The 14,962-nt window shown below is 33.2% G+C and overlaps 1 protein-coding gene across 6 annotated transcripts in view; it reads right to left on the bottom strand.

Annotated features, from left to right (window-relative positions):
* The window catches only part of LOC108347374 (uncharacterized), a 47,266-nt gene extending 36,059 nt beyond the window's left edge, over positions 1-11,207 (bottom strand). For 2 of the 6 annotated variants that reach the window (XR_008245181.1, XM_052868194.1), the window contains exons 1-12: positions 10,838-11,207; positions 9,075-9,155; positions 8,013-8,150; positions 5,890-6,000; positions 5,758-5,808; positions 5,546-5,646; positions 4,616-4,709; positions 3,924-4,055; positions 2,229-2,489; positions 2,054-2,132; positions 789-880; positions 598-681 (exon numbers count right to left, since the gene is read on the bottom strand). Coding sequence is in view for 5 of the 6 variants with exons in the window: in XM_052868194.1 (XP_052724154.1) it covers positions 598-681; positions 789-880; positions 2,054-2,132; positions 2,229-2,489; positions 3,924-4,055; positions 4,616-4,709; positions 5,546-5,646; positions 5,758-5,808; positions 5,890-6,000; positions 8,013-8,150; positions 9,075-9,155; positions 10,838-11,002 (1,389 nt within the window). In the remaining variant the exon portion in view is untranslated. Of the gene's footprint in view, positions 1-597; positions 682-788; positions 881-2,053; positions 2,140-2,228; positions 2,490-3,923; positions 4,056-4,615; positions 4,710-5,545; positions 5,647-5,757; positions 5,809-5,889; positions 6,001-8,012; positions 8,151-9,074; positions 9,156-10,837 lie in introns of those variants that run through there. The other 4 variants (XM_017586569.2, XM_017586570.2, XM_017586571.2 and 1 more) reach the window with 3 other exon arrangements.
* Between the last annotated feature and the right edge of the window lie 3,755 nt (positions 11,208-14,962).

The following is a 14,962-nucleotide window of genomic DNA, read 5'->3' as shown; positions in this document are numbered from 1 at the left end:
CAATATCCCTTCTTTTTTAAGGTCTTTTAAATTTTATTTTTTTCTCCAACCAGAACTTCTCTTTTCTTTTCACAAGAGTCTTCTCCCATTCGACACAAAATAAAATCTGTCAAACATCTAAGCCCAAGATCTAGCAAGGATGAGTATTGTTTACATACATGATGGCTGTATTGAGTATTTCAATCTCTTCCATACTTTGTCCTAAAGGTGTCCTGCTGCTGTCTTGCAGTGAAATATATATCTTGGACATTTTGGCAAATGCAGGTTTGATGGTTTTAAAAGCATTTCATTGAAACAGAAGCTAATTACATTAAGGGATTGTGCATCTTTTGGTTTTACCATATTTACTTTTTCTTTGTAGGTTCTGTTCTCTGTTTTATAATTCATCTTGCAGATTTTTTTTTCTTTTATCAATAGAAAACTTAATCCAACCTAGAGTAAACTGTTTCTACCTCAAAATAAAGAGAATAGAAAAGCAAATAGTTGAAAAAGGATATATTCAATTTATACAGCTCAAAATGAAGCAGACGGACACATACTATGCGTGAAAAAAAACAAGATTTTAGTTTAATATTGAGAAATAATTTGTTGACTAACATGAGACGGTGAGTAGGATGACAGATAACCAGCACAAACATGAACAAGCGTACGATAGGTGGCTGATGTTGCTGTAGCAACAATCTGCAAATATAATACACATAATCAAGAGAAGAAAAGTATAAGATGCTACAGAGTACACAATTTAAACATCTTGCCAGTTGGGTCTATAAATGCCTTAGGAATATAACCTGAGACAAAGCCTGTTGAACAATAGGTTGTTTCCACTGAGAAAATGTATCATCAACAACATCAAAAGAATTGCTCACCCATGGGCGCAGAGCTACAAAAACGAAGCAGAAGCCAAATATTGAACATAGCAGAATCGTAACAACTATGACAAAAAAAAATATATTATATAATCTAAAACAATGTGATTTTTATGTCAGAATTTAAAACAACTGGAAGTTTATGTTCCTGAACAATAATTTAGGAAAACGTAATTTTCATCTATGCTAACTAATTTAATTAAGGATGATAATCTATCTCTTAAATGATACCTTTGAAATAAAAATATGAAACAACAGAAATTGTTGTTGACATATATTGAATTATAAAACAGGGAATATAATTTACAGTTTAGAAGGGATATACCAGTTTCTCGATAGACAAACAATATTCTAGGGCTCCCCACTCCCTGTCCACATTTTACTAGTTTCCTAAATTACCATGATATTACTCTATGCTAACTATTCTTTTTTACAAATTGTTTTAATAAAGGAATAAATTCATTAAGCGAATAATGTATATAGAATTTGAGGGATATAAGAAACTCCATTTTCAAAAAAGTATAAATAAAGCAACACAAAAAAGGGAAATTATCAATGGAACAAAGCTATCCCTTTCCTATGCAATTTGCAAATCTGTTAGGAAGCCTCCATAGAAAAATCAGTTACGGCCTTCTCACTCAACCATTTTTCCTAGCCAAAAGTTGCAAAACACAAGCAGAGAGAGAGGTTGACCAGACTGAAGAAAAAGGAAGATGTTGCAAGGTGCTCTACAACCCGGAAAATTAGAAAATGACAAGACACGACGAGGCAGCAACTCATCTGAAAAGCACCTCATCCACCACATTTGTGATACTATTCTGCATGATTGATAACTATGGATCAAATCAGACAAGGACCAATGAACTCTCTAATAACAGCTGGTGATTGACATGGCCAGAGCATGATCGGAGATTTGACACAGCTAGACATTGACACCAGTGGAAGTGACAGCACATGGGCATGCTATGACTAGAACAAATTGGGGCAGTGTATCAGGGAAAGCTGCAAGGCCTAATATCATTTGTTGGAAAGGAAAAAGTGCAACTAAGTCAAACTCAAATTTCCTTTCCTCAAATAGGGAAAAAGGTCATGGCAAGATTTCCATTCCAAAATTCAGTATTGTTATGGATTCATTGTGCCCGGAATCTGCTACCAAAACCAAGCACAATTCATTCGAAACACTTAACCTGGCAGCAGAGCTTGTATAAGTGGTAGTGCAGCCCAAAAGTCCGAGGATCTCTCTGCCAACTTGCTGCAAAGAACAGGCTGTAAACTGCAGTGTTAAACAATGTACACAAACTAGTGCAAATTATGACAACATAATCAACACCAAGGAATAATATATCATTTCTTGAAAGAAACCTGTGATGCACAAGAATAAAGGACATGTAGGATCCCTTCCTCTACCACCGCCATATCTAATACATTAAGATAGCTGCAATCCCACTGCTCATCTTGCATCCGGAATTCGTCTCCAAACAGGTTTGAGTAATCAACTAAAGTTAAAGGACTAGACAGTTCCAAATTTAATTTATCTTCCAAAAGAGAAGTTACTTCGTCTAGAGGGTTTGATATATCATGATCAGTATCAGGATTTATGAGCTTGAGCATAATTTTAGATGCCTGAAATAAAGGTCAGTATATGCCAGAAGAACACATTAGCAACAATGGATTGAACACAGATAAAAGAAAAACATAGATATTCCCCTTTCTGCTCAAAAGAACAAGAGCATTTGAACTAGATCATGTATCCATGCATTGTGCAGTAAATTTTTTATTTTTACATTAACTATTTAAATTTCACTTATTATTAATTAGGTTAATGTAATTTATTTTTATAATATGAATTATGCAAAATTTATTAATTATGATACTAGTTAGATTGATATTATTCATATTATTAATTTATTAAAAATTCAATATTATAACTTATCAAAAAGAATTAAAATACAAACATAGATTCTAAGACATTTATTTAACATTTTGTTATTATTCAAATAGTTGAAACATGTCACATAAGTTTTAAAAATTAAGAAACGAAATAATTCAGAGATTTATTTAATATATGAAATTAATATTTAAGTCAATATTTAGATGAAACAATTCATAATTTAGTTCAAGGTATAAAAAAATGTCATGTTTACTATAAGAAAAAAATAATATAAAACTTTTTACAACAGTATAGGATAATATAATTTTATTTTAGTATTATTCCTGTTCTTTTGGTATTGTTGTAGTATGATAATATAATATTTGATGATAAAACATAAAACAGAGTGTTGTAACAGTAAAAATTAAAACAAAAAAAGGAAGAGGATAAAATGCGAGAAAACTGTAGTAGAGATTGCACACATTTTATTACAATATAGAATATAGATTATATATTTCAATAAGAAAAATTCAATAATTCATTTTCAAATATTAAATTATTTATTTAGTTACCTGTATATTAATATAACATCAATATTTTTCTTTTAAAGATTTAAAGCATAAAAAGTCTTTTAAAATGAAAAAATAAATATTTCTGTTTCTTAAAAGTTATTTAAAGACTTATTTCACATAATTTTTTTATTACGATAATTACAAAAAAAAGTTAATACATAAGTTATAAAGAATAAAGAAATAAACTCTTATAAATAGAATGATTCCTAATATGTACTTTAAAGTTTAATAACATAAAAATAAAAATTATATATTGACTGTGAATAAATAATCACAGTATTACTTAAGATAAATAATGACAATATTACTGTAATAAATTATTATTTGGATATAATAAAATGTTTTTTATACAATTTTAATAATATTATTTGGATGTAGATAATCTATAATAAATATTTGTTTTTATAACATTACAATCATATTATGGTTATTACACACACACACACATATATATATATATAAGAAAGATGAAAGGAAATGTCCACATGATATTATTCTTATTCTTTCAGGAAAAAAAAAATAATGTCTCAAGCGAGAGTACTCTAGATGATGTTGAGCAGACTTTATTGACAGCATATATATAGATAAACAACTAAATGGGTGAGAGATAAATACCATTCTACAAACAGAGCCCAGTTCAGAATATTTATATGCCTTTCTCAGAAGCACAAAAATTGCATCTGGCCTAAAAACTATGGCACGGTATGGAGATAAAATTAAAGGTGATGCACTACGTGATCTCCTTGGCTGCAAGAAAAAAGAAATAAGGTTAATGGATAGAGGGGTCATACATGTGGAATGACCATCACATAATAAAAATACAGGGAGGGTAAGTAATATGAAGCATGTACAAGACACGAAATATTGATTGGATTTCAGAAATTAAAACGGAAAAAGTTTTAAAAAAAAAATCTGTATCAACAAAGAAAATATCATTTAAAATCACTTCCCCCTGCAGAAATATACAGTAAGAATTCACCAAATGTCAAACTTAAGGAGATTAAGCAGGTAATAGGACAGTTTAGGATATGTCAGTCCTATGTGTGCTGATGGTTAATTATACAAGATTCCAGTATCAGATACAAAATAAACAGGTAGTCATGAAGTCACTTTAGCACCTTTCAAGACCTAATGGAAAATGACTTTGAAGGTTATCTGGACCTTCGGAGACCTAAAAGGAAGTTACTTCCAGGGTTAACTGGAGCTCGTTCTCTCATTTTTTACTATGGAAACAGTCAAACCTATTGTGTAAAAATCAAAGAAAGGAAAACCATGGTGTAGCAAACAATAGACGTAGGGGAATGTACCTCAAAGTTAGAGGAAACTGTTAGTGTTGGTGACAGTTGACTGCTTTTAGAGACATCAAGATCAGTGATATTGCCTGGAGGTTTTGAATTTGTCCTGTAATTAAACAAAATCTTTGCTAGATAAATTATGAACAACAAATAGACCATTCATGAACAAGCACACATTGAAAAAAGATATGTACTTAGAGAAATTCAGGTAACTTATGCGTATTGGGTTTGTGTTTAGCAATGGTATCTGTACCATTTTTCAACCAAGAACCACATGAATTAGTTTCAAAAACAAGCACAACAACAATGCAAATCCCATATGTATAGTAGGCTACAAGGATCGATTAACAACATTGAATTCTATAAAAAACCACATTATCAATAAAAGCATTCTAACCATAGCCTCTTTCAAAGGCTTCCTCCGAAACTTAAGGTGTCCCTGCTCTGTCCATTTGACTTGAAGTATTAAACTATCTTTTTTTATCCCCTTAATGGCCTTTATGGGATGTCTTCTTGTACCAAACCACTTCAAAGCAAGTCTTTGCATTCCCCTCAACTGATGCTACTCCGACTTCATCCCAAACACATTCATTCCAAAAATGATATTTTCTATTATATTTCTTATCCACCTTAATTTTTGCATGTCTGCTACATAATTTTTAGAACTTTTAGCAGTTTTCCCCCCATCAAATGGCTCAGTATTCAAGATGAAAACTCGTAAAATTTACAATGTCCGACTAAGCAAAATATGCAATTTAAGTATCACTTCAATATGAGAGCATATCATTTAAAATATCTAACAAATAACAATTTGTCAGTTTGTTTTACAGAAAAAATTTGTTTAAAATTATGTTTTCTCTTATCAAACAGGTATTATAGATCATAATTTCCAATTAAAGAAAAATAATTGTCCAGTGGGAAAGATATAGAAAGCAAACAAACCTTTCATTTACCACATGAAGAATAGGATAAAGAGGACCAGCAACCATGGCAAGAAATCGTAGGTTAGATTCAGGATTATCTGGAAAGCTGGAAAGGTCTGTCTGCAGTTTTACATACAATGCTGAATGACCTAAACAAAAATATGGACAAACAAAAGAGAAAAAAGGAGGAATGATGAATAAAGTCATGAAAGTAAAAATGCTTGGGTCTACCTCTAATTGTGGAAGAAATACAAGCAACCGACTTGTCACATCTTGCAACAACTGTAAACTATGAAATATCAGAAAAGAAAGAATGATAATAGAATAACTAAACTACATAATATTAGCAGTAAGGTAATCCACCTGGAGATGAATATCATGAGGATCCTGTTTGTGAGATAAAATATGAGGTAGCAAATAATTAACAACTGGTTGAAATTCAGCCTCAAGACCAGGCACAGAAACTCCTATTAGCTGCAAGACACAGATGACAAAACAAGCTTAGTTGGTAACAAATGAACCTTTTCTTCATTAAAAAAAGTAAATTGTATTAGAAGCAGAAAGAGAGAAGAGTACACAATCATGGAGGATAGAGAAGTAGATAAAAACAACAACAACAAAGAAACGTAAGTTCCAAAAAAGCCAATCAATGTAGACAAGTGTGACAGTGACAGAGCAAAAAGTAAAAAACTTTGTCAAGAAGTGTGTTCGAAGTCTCATATTGACTAGTGATAAGGCTAGTTTAGAATATACAAGTGGGTGCAAACCTCACCTTACAAGTCGGTTTTGAAGGGTTAAGTTAGTCATAAAATTCACTACTTAACATTATATCAAAGTCATGGTTTAGAATTTATCCTAGCGAAATTTGTTATTTGTTGGACATATTGTTCCACTCGCTATCAGACCATTCATTAATATCTAGTCTCATGCACAAGATGTATATACTTCGGCATGAGGAGATTGTGTTAAAAGTCTCACATCGACTAGTGATAAGGCCAATTTAAAGTATGTAAGTGGATGTAAACATCACCTTACTAGCTAATTTTGTAAGATTGAGTTAAGTTTAAAGTTCACTACTTAACAAAGTGTTTTATGAAAAGCCTTTTGGTTTACAATGTTGCTATTTTGAGACAGGACAGATTAGAAGAGATTTTCAAGAAAATGCTTACGAAATATTAGGCAGGTGACAACAAAAAATCTTTGGGAGGGTTTTAAGTGCAGCTTTGCATACATTAGCTTTAAAATACTTTTCTTTGCAGTTTATATTTGTCAGGTGTTGGTTTTCTGTCTTGCATACTTTCCTCCCTCTACCCAACAAAATACAGAGACAGAAATTTAAAAGTACAAATAAAAAGAGTTGAGCATCTAGCTTTCAGGTTTAAGTTATAAATAGCAGCAACACAGGCATGGTAATTTAAAAAATTAATGGCATTCTGATAGGAACCCGGAAATAGTTAGGCCCAAACCCAAAATATCTAAGGTGTATGTTAGACAAAGATGGAAGGGCAAAGCAGGGGATCAAAATGGTCAGAGAGAGAATGAGAAGAATCTTTCTATATAACAAACTGCTGAGCTGGCACAGTAGGAAAGGAGTGATTATGTTGTTTGGGGTATAAGGAGTGGAAAGAGAGTGGGGAGAAGGGGGGGCTGGAATTGGCTGGGAATCGGGAGAGACTAGACACTCTCTAACTGTCTAGAATTACCCTTTTTTGTGCTGTTACAGATCTGTATTCTCTTTCTGGGATATGCACTCTGTTTTTCTTTGATAATAAAGTGACTATTCAGCTATTGTGTGCTTTCTTATTTCTAGTATCTATCACATTCCATTGATAAAGAAGGAAGTAAAAAGAGAGAATGAAAAAGTTTTATCCACATGAGAAGAAAGAAGGAGAGAGGGATACAGAGGAAAGAGAATACATTGAATGCATAGAGAACACCAAAATGTGAGAGTCTTTTCTACACAAACCAAGATGAAATAGATTAAGTGAACGGATTGTATAGAGGGTTACTTTTTAATTGTTCTACTTTTTCTGTCAAAAAGAATAGTGACAAAACAGGTCATGGAGGATGGTACTGTTCTGGTACCATGTACCATGATGAGAAGAGAAACTGAGTAGGAATATAATGAATTTCATGTTAGGTACACACGATTATTCTTATTGATAATGAAGAAGAGATACAATAATAAGGAACAAAATCAATATCTAATAATGGAAAATATTAGAATGTAATTGATTCATATCTCTAACATTTTCTTTTTAAAAAGATTTGGCGGTTATACTATATTTGAAGGATAAAGATATCTAAAAGAAGTGTACACCAACAGAGGTTATTCCTTTTATATACTGTTATAAATAAGCAACTAACTAACCAAATGGCTTAAAGTAAATAAAGAAAAAGATCTCACTCATGCATAGGATTTAACTCTAGATTCTAGAATAATAAAAAATGATGGAAACATAAATGGTAAAGCTATGATAAAATACCTGAACAAAGAAAATGGCAATGGGATTTCCACGCAAACAAGATATCCTCACATATCGGCATGGAGTGTAACTTGTAGGGTAGGTCATGTCACGTCTAGGTGCTTCACAACGTGGGCGAACTTTCTGGAATGTCTCTGGCTGGGAAGCCAATATGAAAGTAATCAACAAAGCATGGACCACAGTGTCATTGATCTTGCAATATGCATAATTAAAAGCAAAATAAACCATGTCTAATTACAGAGGAATAACACATCATCATTGTCAAAATAAGGAATTGAAGGAGCACAGTTTAACATTGTAAGTGCATTTCTTTTATTAAAAGGCTGAACAGAAACAACCAACATTCAGTTGAAAATAAAGTGGGATCCACGTGAAGTGTGACTCAACGATTTTACCTCCACCCTCCATACAGACAAGTTGTGGGATGAATGCTAGCCAACATTACTGTTCCCAATCAATTATTTAATAATTTCATTTAATCAGCACAGCTTAATTACATCATATTCAAGAATGATCTTGTCTAGAAAGATTTCAAGAAGCATGCACCATGTTGATAATACTATGTCAGTAAAAAACCAGAACATGTCTCCAGAAAACCTTGAATAAAAGACAATGAGACTAATAAATTCTCATTGTATTGTAATACCAAAGATTCAACCCAAAAATAAACACTAAAGTAAATTATTTTATCCACAATTTCCAGTCCAGACCACAATTATGCTTTTGAAAGATGTAATATCAAACAGTCCAAACCAGTTGATCCAATAAAAGCTTAACATAATTTATATTTGTTGCTGTCTAAGGTGCCAATTTTTTGTAATACCTGCTTGCTAATTCGTGTTGTCGTCAGGTTATATCATCATTTATTCAGCACTAATTAGATCTAAAAATATGCATCCCACCATGAGGTACACCATATGCTTTCCCTTTAAAAACTATTGACTAACCAAAAATGACCCCAAAAAGATTTGACTACACGGGCTTTATAAAGAAATAAAAATTACGAGAGGAAAAGAATAAGAATTGTCAATGATCATTGATTGACAACTTCCAGCCAGTAACCTTATAACGTAAGCCAACCGCAATCTCCCACTCAAGTACAGACTTGTTATAAATCCGTATATGCGACAACAGGCAAGGCTCCTGCAACAAACAAACATAACTACCATTTAGTTACACAAGGAGACACAAAACATCACAGATACAATAACAAATGTCCAACTGCTTCCAAACTGAATCATGTGCAACACAGAAAAAGCTGTTACAGGCCCCAAAAACTCACAACAAACAAACCATTTGCTGCATCAATCCTATCCACGGTCTATGCAACAACAAACCCTTCCTTTTCGTTTTCAAATTTGGGTGGACTTAAATAAATTTTAGGTCTCCAATATATATGACCACTTTTTCTTTTATTTTGGTACTCATTATTGTTTTCTCAAAGTGGGTACCTAAAAATTAAACGTGTTGGTTCAAGTTTCTTCCGTTACCTGCTTCAATTTAACTGTTCAAGTATCTGTTAAGCTGAAAAACATGTCACACAAACTAGAACATTGAGGAATGATAACATCAAGTACCTTTTGTTATGTGTACCGAAAGGATACATCATCATTTAATAAAAAACATTTTGATAGTTAGCTGAGGGATCAAAAGATTATAAATATTTCGGGGATCAATTAAAAGAATAAACATAATAGTACGGAAGAAATACAAATAAACATTTCTTTCAAGGTCTAAAACAAAAAATTTATACTTTATTAGGTACCTAATTTGAAAAAAAAAATTATTAGCTAAAAATTGATCATATATTGGACACCTGAAACTTACTTAAGCCATTTCAATATCACTAATCTGTGACTCCAACCAAAATCCCTTCAATAACTATTGCAAAGAAACAAGGTTTTAAAAAACAGTCCATCACTGTGATTTCAGCCACAACATCAAGGTTTTTTAGGTCTACACAACAACAATTGTGGCAGCATTCTGCCACATTTTTCCACAATTTCCCAGTGTCACAGAACCCAATAAAACTGAAAATGCAATTTAAAACCTTACTCAAGAGTTGAGACATAGAAAATAAATAAACCCCAGAAATATGATTCCGAATACTCTGTTAATATTAACTAATTACTGCCTGCTCAAGCAATCAAGTACTGAAATACATTAAAAGTGCAAAACCTAAGATCTAGCTTCACTCCTTTTGGAATCAAATTAAATGAAGTCCTTCATCTTGAACCAGACTTAGAGTTCAAAATCCAACTAATGGAAACATCATTAACTGTATATAAAGAGAGTGAGGTATCATTAAAAAAAAATTGAAAGTGCAAAACCAAAGTTGTAGTTTCACTCACTTATGCACCAAATTAAGCAGACAAATTAAGTTCTGTGTCTCGAAGCAGCCGTAGAGTTCAAAGCCAACCAAATGAAACAATCATCCACCGTTTATAATCCAAAGTGCAAAACCTAAGTACCAGTTTCCGTCTTTTATGCACCAAATTAAACAAACAAACAAGGTTCTCCATCTTAAAATAGCCATATAGCTCAAAAACCAACCGAAAGAAACAGTCATCCACCGTTTATAATCGAAAGTACAAAACCTAAGTTCAAGCTGTATTCATTCATAAAGCTCATGATCAGGAAGCAGACCTAGAGTTCAAAAAGTAAACGAAGGAAACAATCATTCACCGTATATGAAGTGATTATAGCACTACAAACCCGAATAAGTCAGAGGAAAATTACTATTATCACAGTTATTATGAGAAGCATTAGAATGAAAATTGAAGAAAATGTTGAGCCGCATTGAAGAAAGAGAGAGAGGGACTGACATCGAGTTCTAGAAGAATCCACTCCTTGGTGTTGGTGGCGGTGGACCAATGAGTACGGAGGTCGGTGTCGAGGACATGGAGAGCTTTCTGCGACGGCGATTCTCGCGACGTGGCTTTCACCTTGAACGGAAGCGCCTTCACGCGAGGCTCCAACTCCACTTCCATTCCACCGATTCAATCAATAATCACAATTCACAACACAAAAACGCTCACTCCGTGAATCGTTAGGGTTTTATGGTTTTAATGTTATGCATTGGTTCCGTTGCACTGTGATTGTGTCACTCATGGAGACACAGATAACAACACTGGAAAGAAGAAAAGAAAACCCAAACCAAGCCTTCAATATGTTTTGGACCCTCCACTGCACAGGCGGCATTTATTCGAATTAAATTGAAATTAAATTTAATCTAATTGGAATATAGAAAAACATTTATGAGTTGCATCCATTTATTAAATTAATTATTAATTATAGAAGGATAAATATTCAATATAAAATCATAAAACAATCGGTTTTGTTGGTATGCTTTTTCAACTTTTTTTCTTCAACACATAAGTATTAAATAATTAGTTTTTTTTCTAAATATATTTGTAACCATTAAATTTTAACGAATTTGTTTTTATCCACTTTGAAACTTTAAATACAAAAATATATTTCTTTTAATTCAATTTATTTAAAAAAAATTACGTGGTAAATGATATTTTATGTTGATCTATTTATTTGATACGTTTTAGTTTAAATATCACTAAAATATCGTTAATATAAAAAATATTTAAAATTCAGAGATTGTATTAAAATTTACGTCAAGACAAATTTTAATTTTGCGATTAAGAGTCTATAATTATTTTTATGTGGTTTCTCTTTTTATAAGTTTGTCAATCAGTTTTCTGTTTTTTCAACTTTTGTTTACTTTAACACAAGATTATTAAATAATAAGTTTTATTTTATACGTTATCAATTTTTTTTTAAGGTTTTTAGTATTATTTTAATACAAAAACTTAATGTAATAATTTTATTTAAATTTAATTAAAAATTCAAATAATTAAACATGTTTAATTTTTAATAATTATATTATAATTATTTCCATGGAGTTAAGATTATCTATTTTATCGTTTGTCCTTCGAAAAGTACTTCGATGTCAAAGTTGGTAAAGATTTGGCAAGCTCAGAAGTTAATACATAATAATTGCAATCCGTACATCTTTACCTCAAACTTGTATTTATAAATTTCGGGATGAGTTTTGATTACTGACGACCTAATCGTGGCCCGATTGGTGTTAATCATGTTTTGTTGTAAACTAATTTTCATCAAGTCTAATTTTTGTTTAAGGGTGACCTTAGGTCTGTATGGTACAACTACTCAGTCTCTGGGTGGTCTCGTTGACATTCCTAACTGTGTGGACCGTTTGGTCCTAGGTTAATTGGACGACCATACAGTACGCAGGTCCCCCAAGTCCGAGCATACCATGATATGTGAAGGGGTTTGCTGCAAAAACGATATTGGACACTTTGGGGGAGGTTGATTTCTCTCTATGACCGATCGACTGGGAAGCTATAACCGTCAACCACAATTTAAGGGGATGTGATAGTTGAGGAGATGTGATAGTTGAGGAGATGTGATAGTTGAGGAGAAGTTACAACCACTGAAAGTAGGACACATGGCACGTTGGTACTCGTGCACCCCAAGAAACGAAGGGTTACAAGATATGGGTCGTTAGATCTTCCTTTATTTGATGGTTGGGGTTTATCTATTAGGACACCCATTTCAACAATAAATATGAGTGGGGCTCAACGTCATTTTCACCAGTGCTCTCAACTATCTTTGAAGTACCGAACGTTTATATCTTTCTCTCTAAGGTAATAATGTATATTGTTCTTTTGTCTTCGTCTGAGGAGTCTGAAGGGAAGGGAGGTCAAGGGTATGTCGATTATGTGTCGTCATCATCTGTGTCATCGGTCAGGTCATCCATCTTCAGATCAACTAAGCGGGACATAGAGTCGGGAGATGTGGCGACTGATGTAAATATGAATAATGTCATTGTTCGAGATAATGTGAGGGAAGTAGTTGTGATTGATGTGGATGCCACAGGGGAGTGAGATGGGTCGCGATCGTTTGTCTCGCCCGTTCTAGGGTATGGTTGGGCTCCTCATGAAGATGGAGAGTATGTATCATGTTTCAACACAAGGTACTCTCTAGGGAAGTTTGCTGGTAGGGTGACCTTGGTTAAAGAAGTGGAGGAGGCCGAATACTTCAAGCTTGTTGAGTGCAAGAAGAACGAGTGAATCTTCCACAGGAAGTATGATTTTTTTTCTATGACTACTCTTAGCTCTTTAAGGATTTGCTCATTCGGCTACCCTTCAGCAAGTTCTAGATGAGCATCTTGAGCGAGCTGAACTTGGCTCCCACCCAACTATACTTGAATGGGTGGGCGTTTATGTAGGCTTTTGAGGTGATTTGCAAGGCCCTCAATTTTACTCTCACTCTTCCCTGCTTTCTATATTTCTTTCGAACCCGCCCGCATGTGAGAAGAGGTTGGGTGTCTCTGATCTTCGAGAAAGGGAAGTGATTGTTCACTCTGTTTAATGCCTCTTTTAAGGGATTCAAGACGAACTACCTTAAGGTGGTAATAAAGAAGACCTGTCAGTCGAAGTTTTACACTAATAATGGTCAGCCGAAATTTCTCTTTTACTAAATGGAGAACCCAAGTTAACTAACATCGTGGACAAAGTCAATGATGACGCTTGGGAAGTTATAAGAGGTTAGATTAATTGACCAGCTACCTCTCTGCCTCCCTTCCCGAAGTCTCATCGGTCTCATTGACTGTAACGATATATGTAATATGGTGTTCAGTAAGGTTTCAATTGTGTACTATATGAAATATACCGATCAGAGTTAATGGTCATTCATGGGAAATTATCAGGTATTAATAGGTCAGATTACCTTACGCTTTACAAATATACGGTATTAATTATTGATTATTGGGTTTGATTCCCTAAAAATATACTGATAATTAATCAATGGACTTGACTGCCACAAACTTTATAAATAATACAACTGATGTAAGGTAAAATCATCCTTTTCTATTCTAATAAAATATAGACCTCTTTATGAAACATATCTGACTTGAGCGTCAGAGTGTCTTCTGTAGGTCAACAACCCATTGGAGTGGATCGCGTTCTCGGAGAGGATTGAAGATCAAAAGAGAGCAGAGCAAGGAAGGACAACCGACCCTCGGACCAATTCAATCGAAACATTTTGGTGCCCATCGTGGGACCGAGCAACATCCCCATGAAGCCACGAAGAACCAGACGCACGCTCGATCTCGACATCGCTACTTCGCATCAACACCAGGTTTTGCAACAAGAGTAAAAAATTTCGTAATAATTCCTAAAGGCATGTCTTTTGTTTTGAGAACTTTCAGGAAGTTTCAGGCCTACGTTCAACCTTGACAAGTTCCACTTTTCATTATAATTTATAAATTATAATATATTTGTTCAACTCATCATATTTTTGTGAGTAAAAATATTCTGCACATCAGAGCTGCGTTCAACCTTGTCAAGTTCTACCGACTCTTAGTTTTAAATTATAAATTATAAAATATTATGTGCAGGAAGGTTCAGACCTCAACTTGGTCAGGTTCTACCGACTCTTAGTTTTAAATTATAAATTATAAAATATTATGTGCAGGAAGGTTCAGACCTCAACTTGGTCAGGTTCTACCAACTCTTAATTTTAAATTATAAAATATTATGTGCAGGAAGGTTCAGACCTCAACTTGGTTAGGTTGTACCAATTCTTAATTTTAAATTATAAATTATAAAATATTATGCACAGGATGGTTCAGAAATGCGTTCAACCTTGTCAAGTTCTACCGACTCTTAGTTTTAAATTATAAATTATAAAATATGATGTGCAGGAAGGTTCAGACCTCAACTTGGTCAGGTTCTACCAACTCTTAATTTTAAATTATAAAATATTATGTACATGATGTTTCACAGTTGCGTTCAACCTTGTCAGGTTCTACTGACTCTTAGTTTTAAATTATAAATTATAAAATATTATGTGCAGGAAGGTTCAGACCTCAACTTGGTCAGGTTCTACCAACTCTTAATTTTAAATTTATAAAT

The sequence above is a fragment of the Vigna angularis genome, chromosome 9 (genome assembly GCF_016808095.1).
Source record: "Vigna angularis cultivar LongXiaoDou No.4 chromosome 9, ASM1680809v1, whole genome shotgun sequence".
In the NCBI taxonomy this organism is placed as follows: domain Eukaryota; kingdom Viridiplantae; phylum Streptophyta; class Magnoliopsida; order Fabales; family Fabaceae; genus Vigna; species Vigna angularis.
This window is presented reverse-complemented; position numbering and strand designations above follow the sequence as displayed.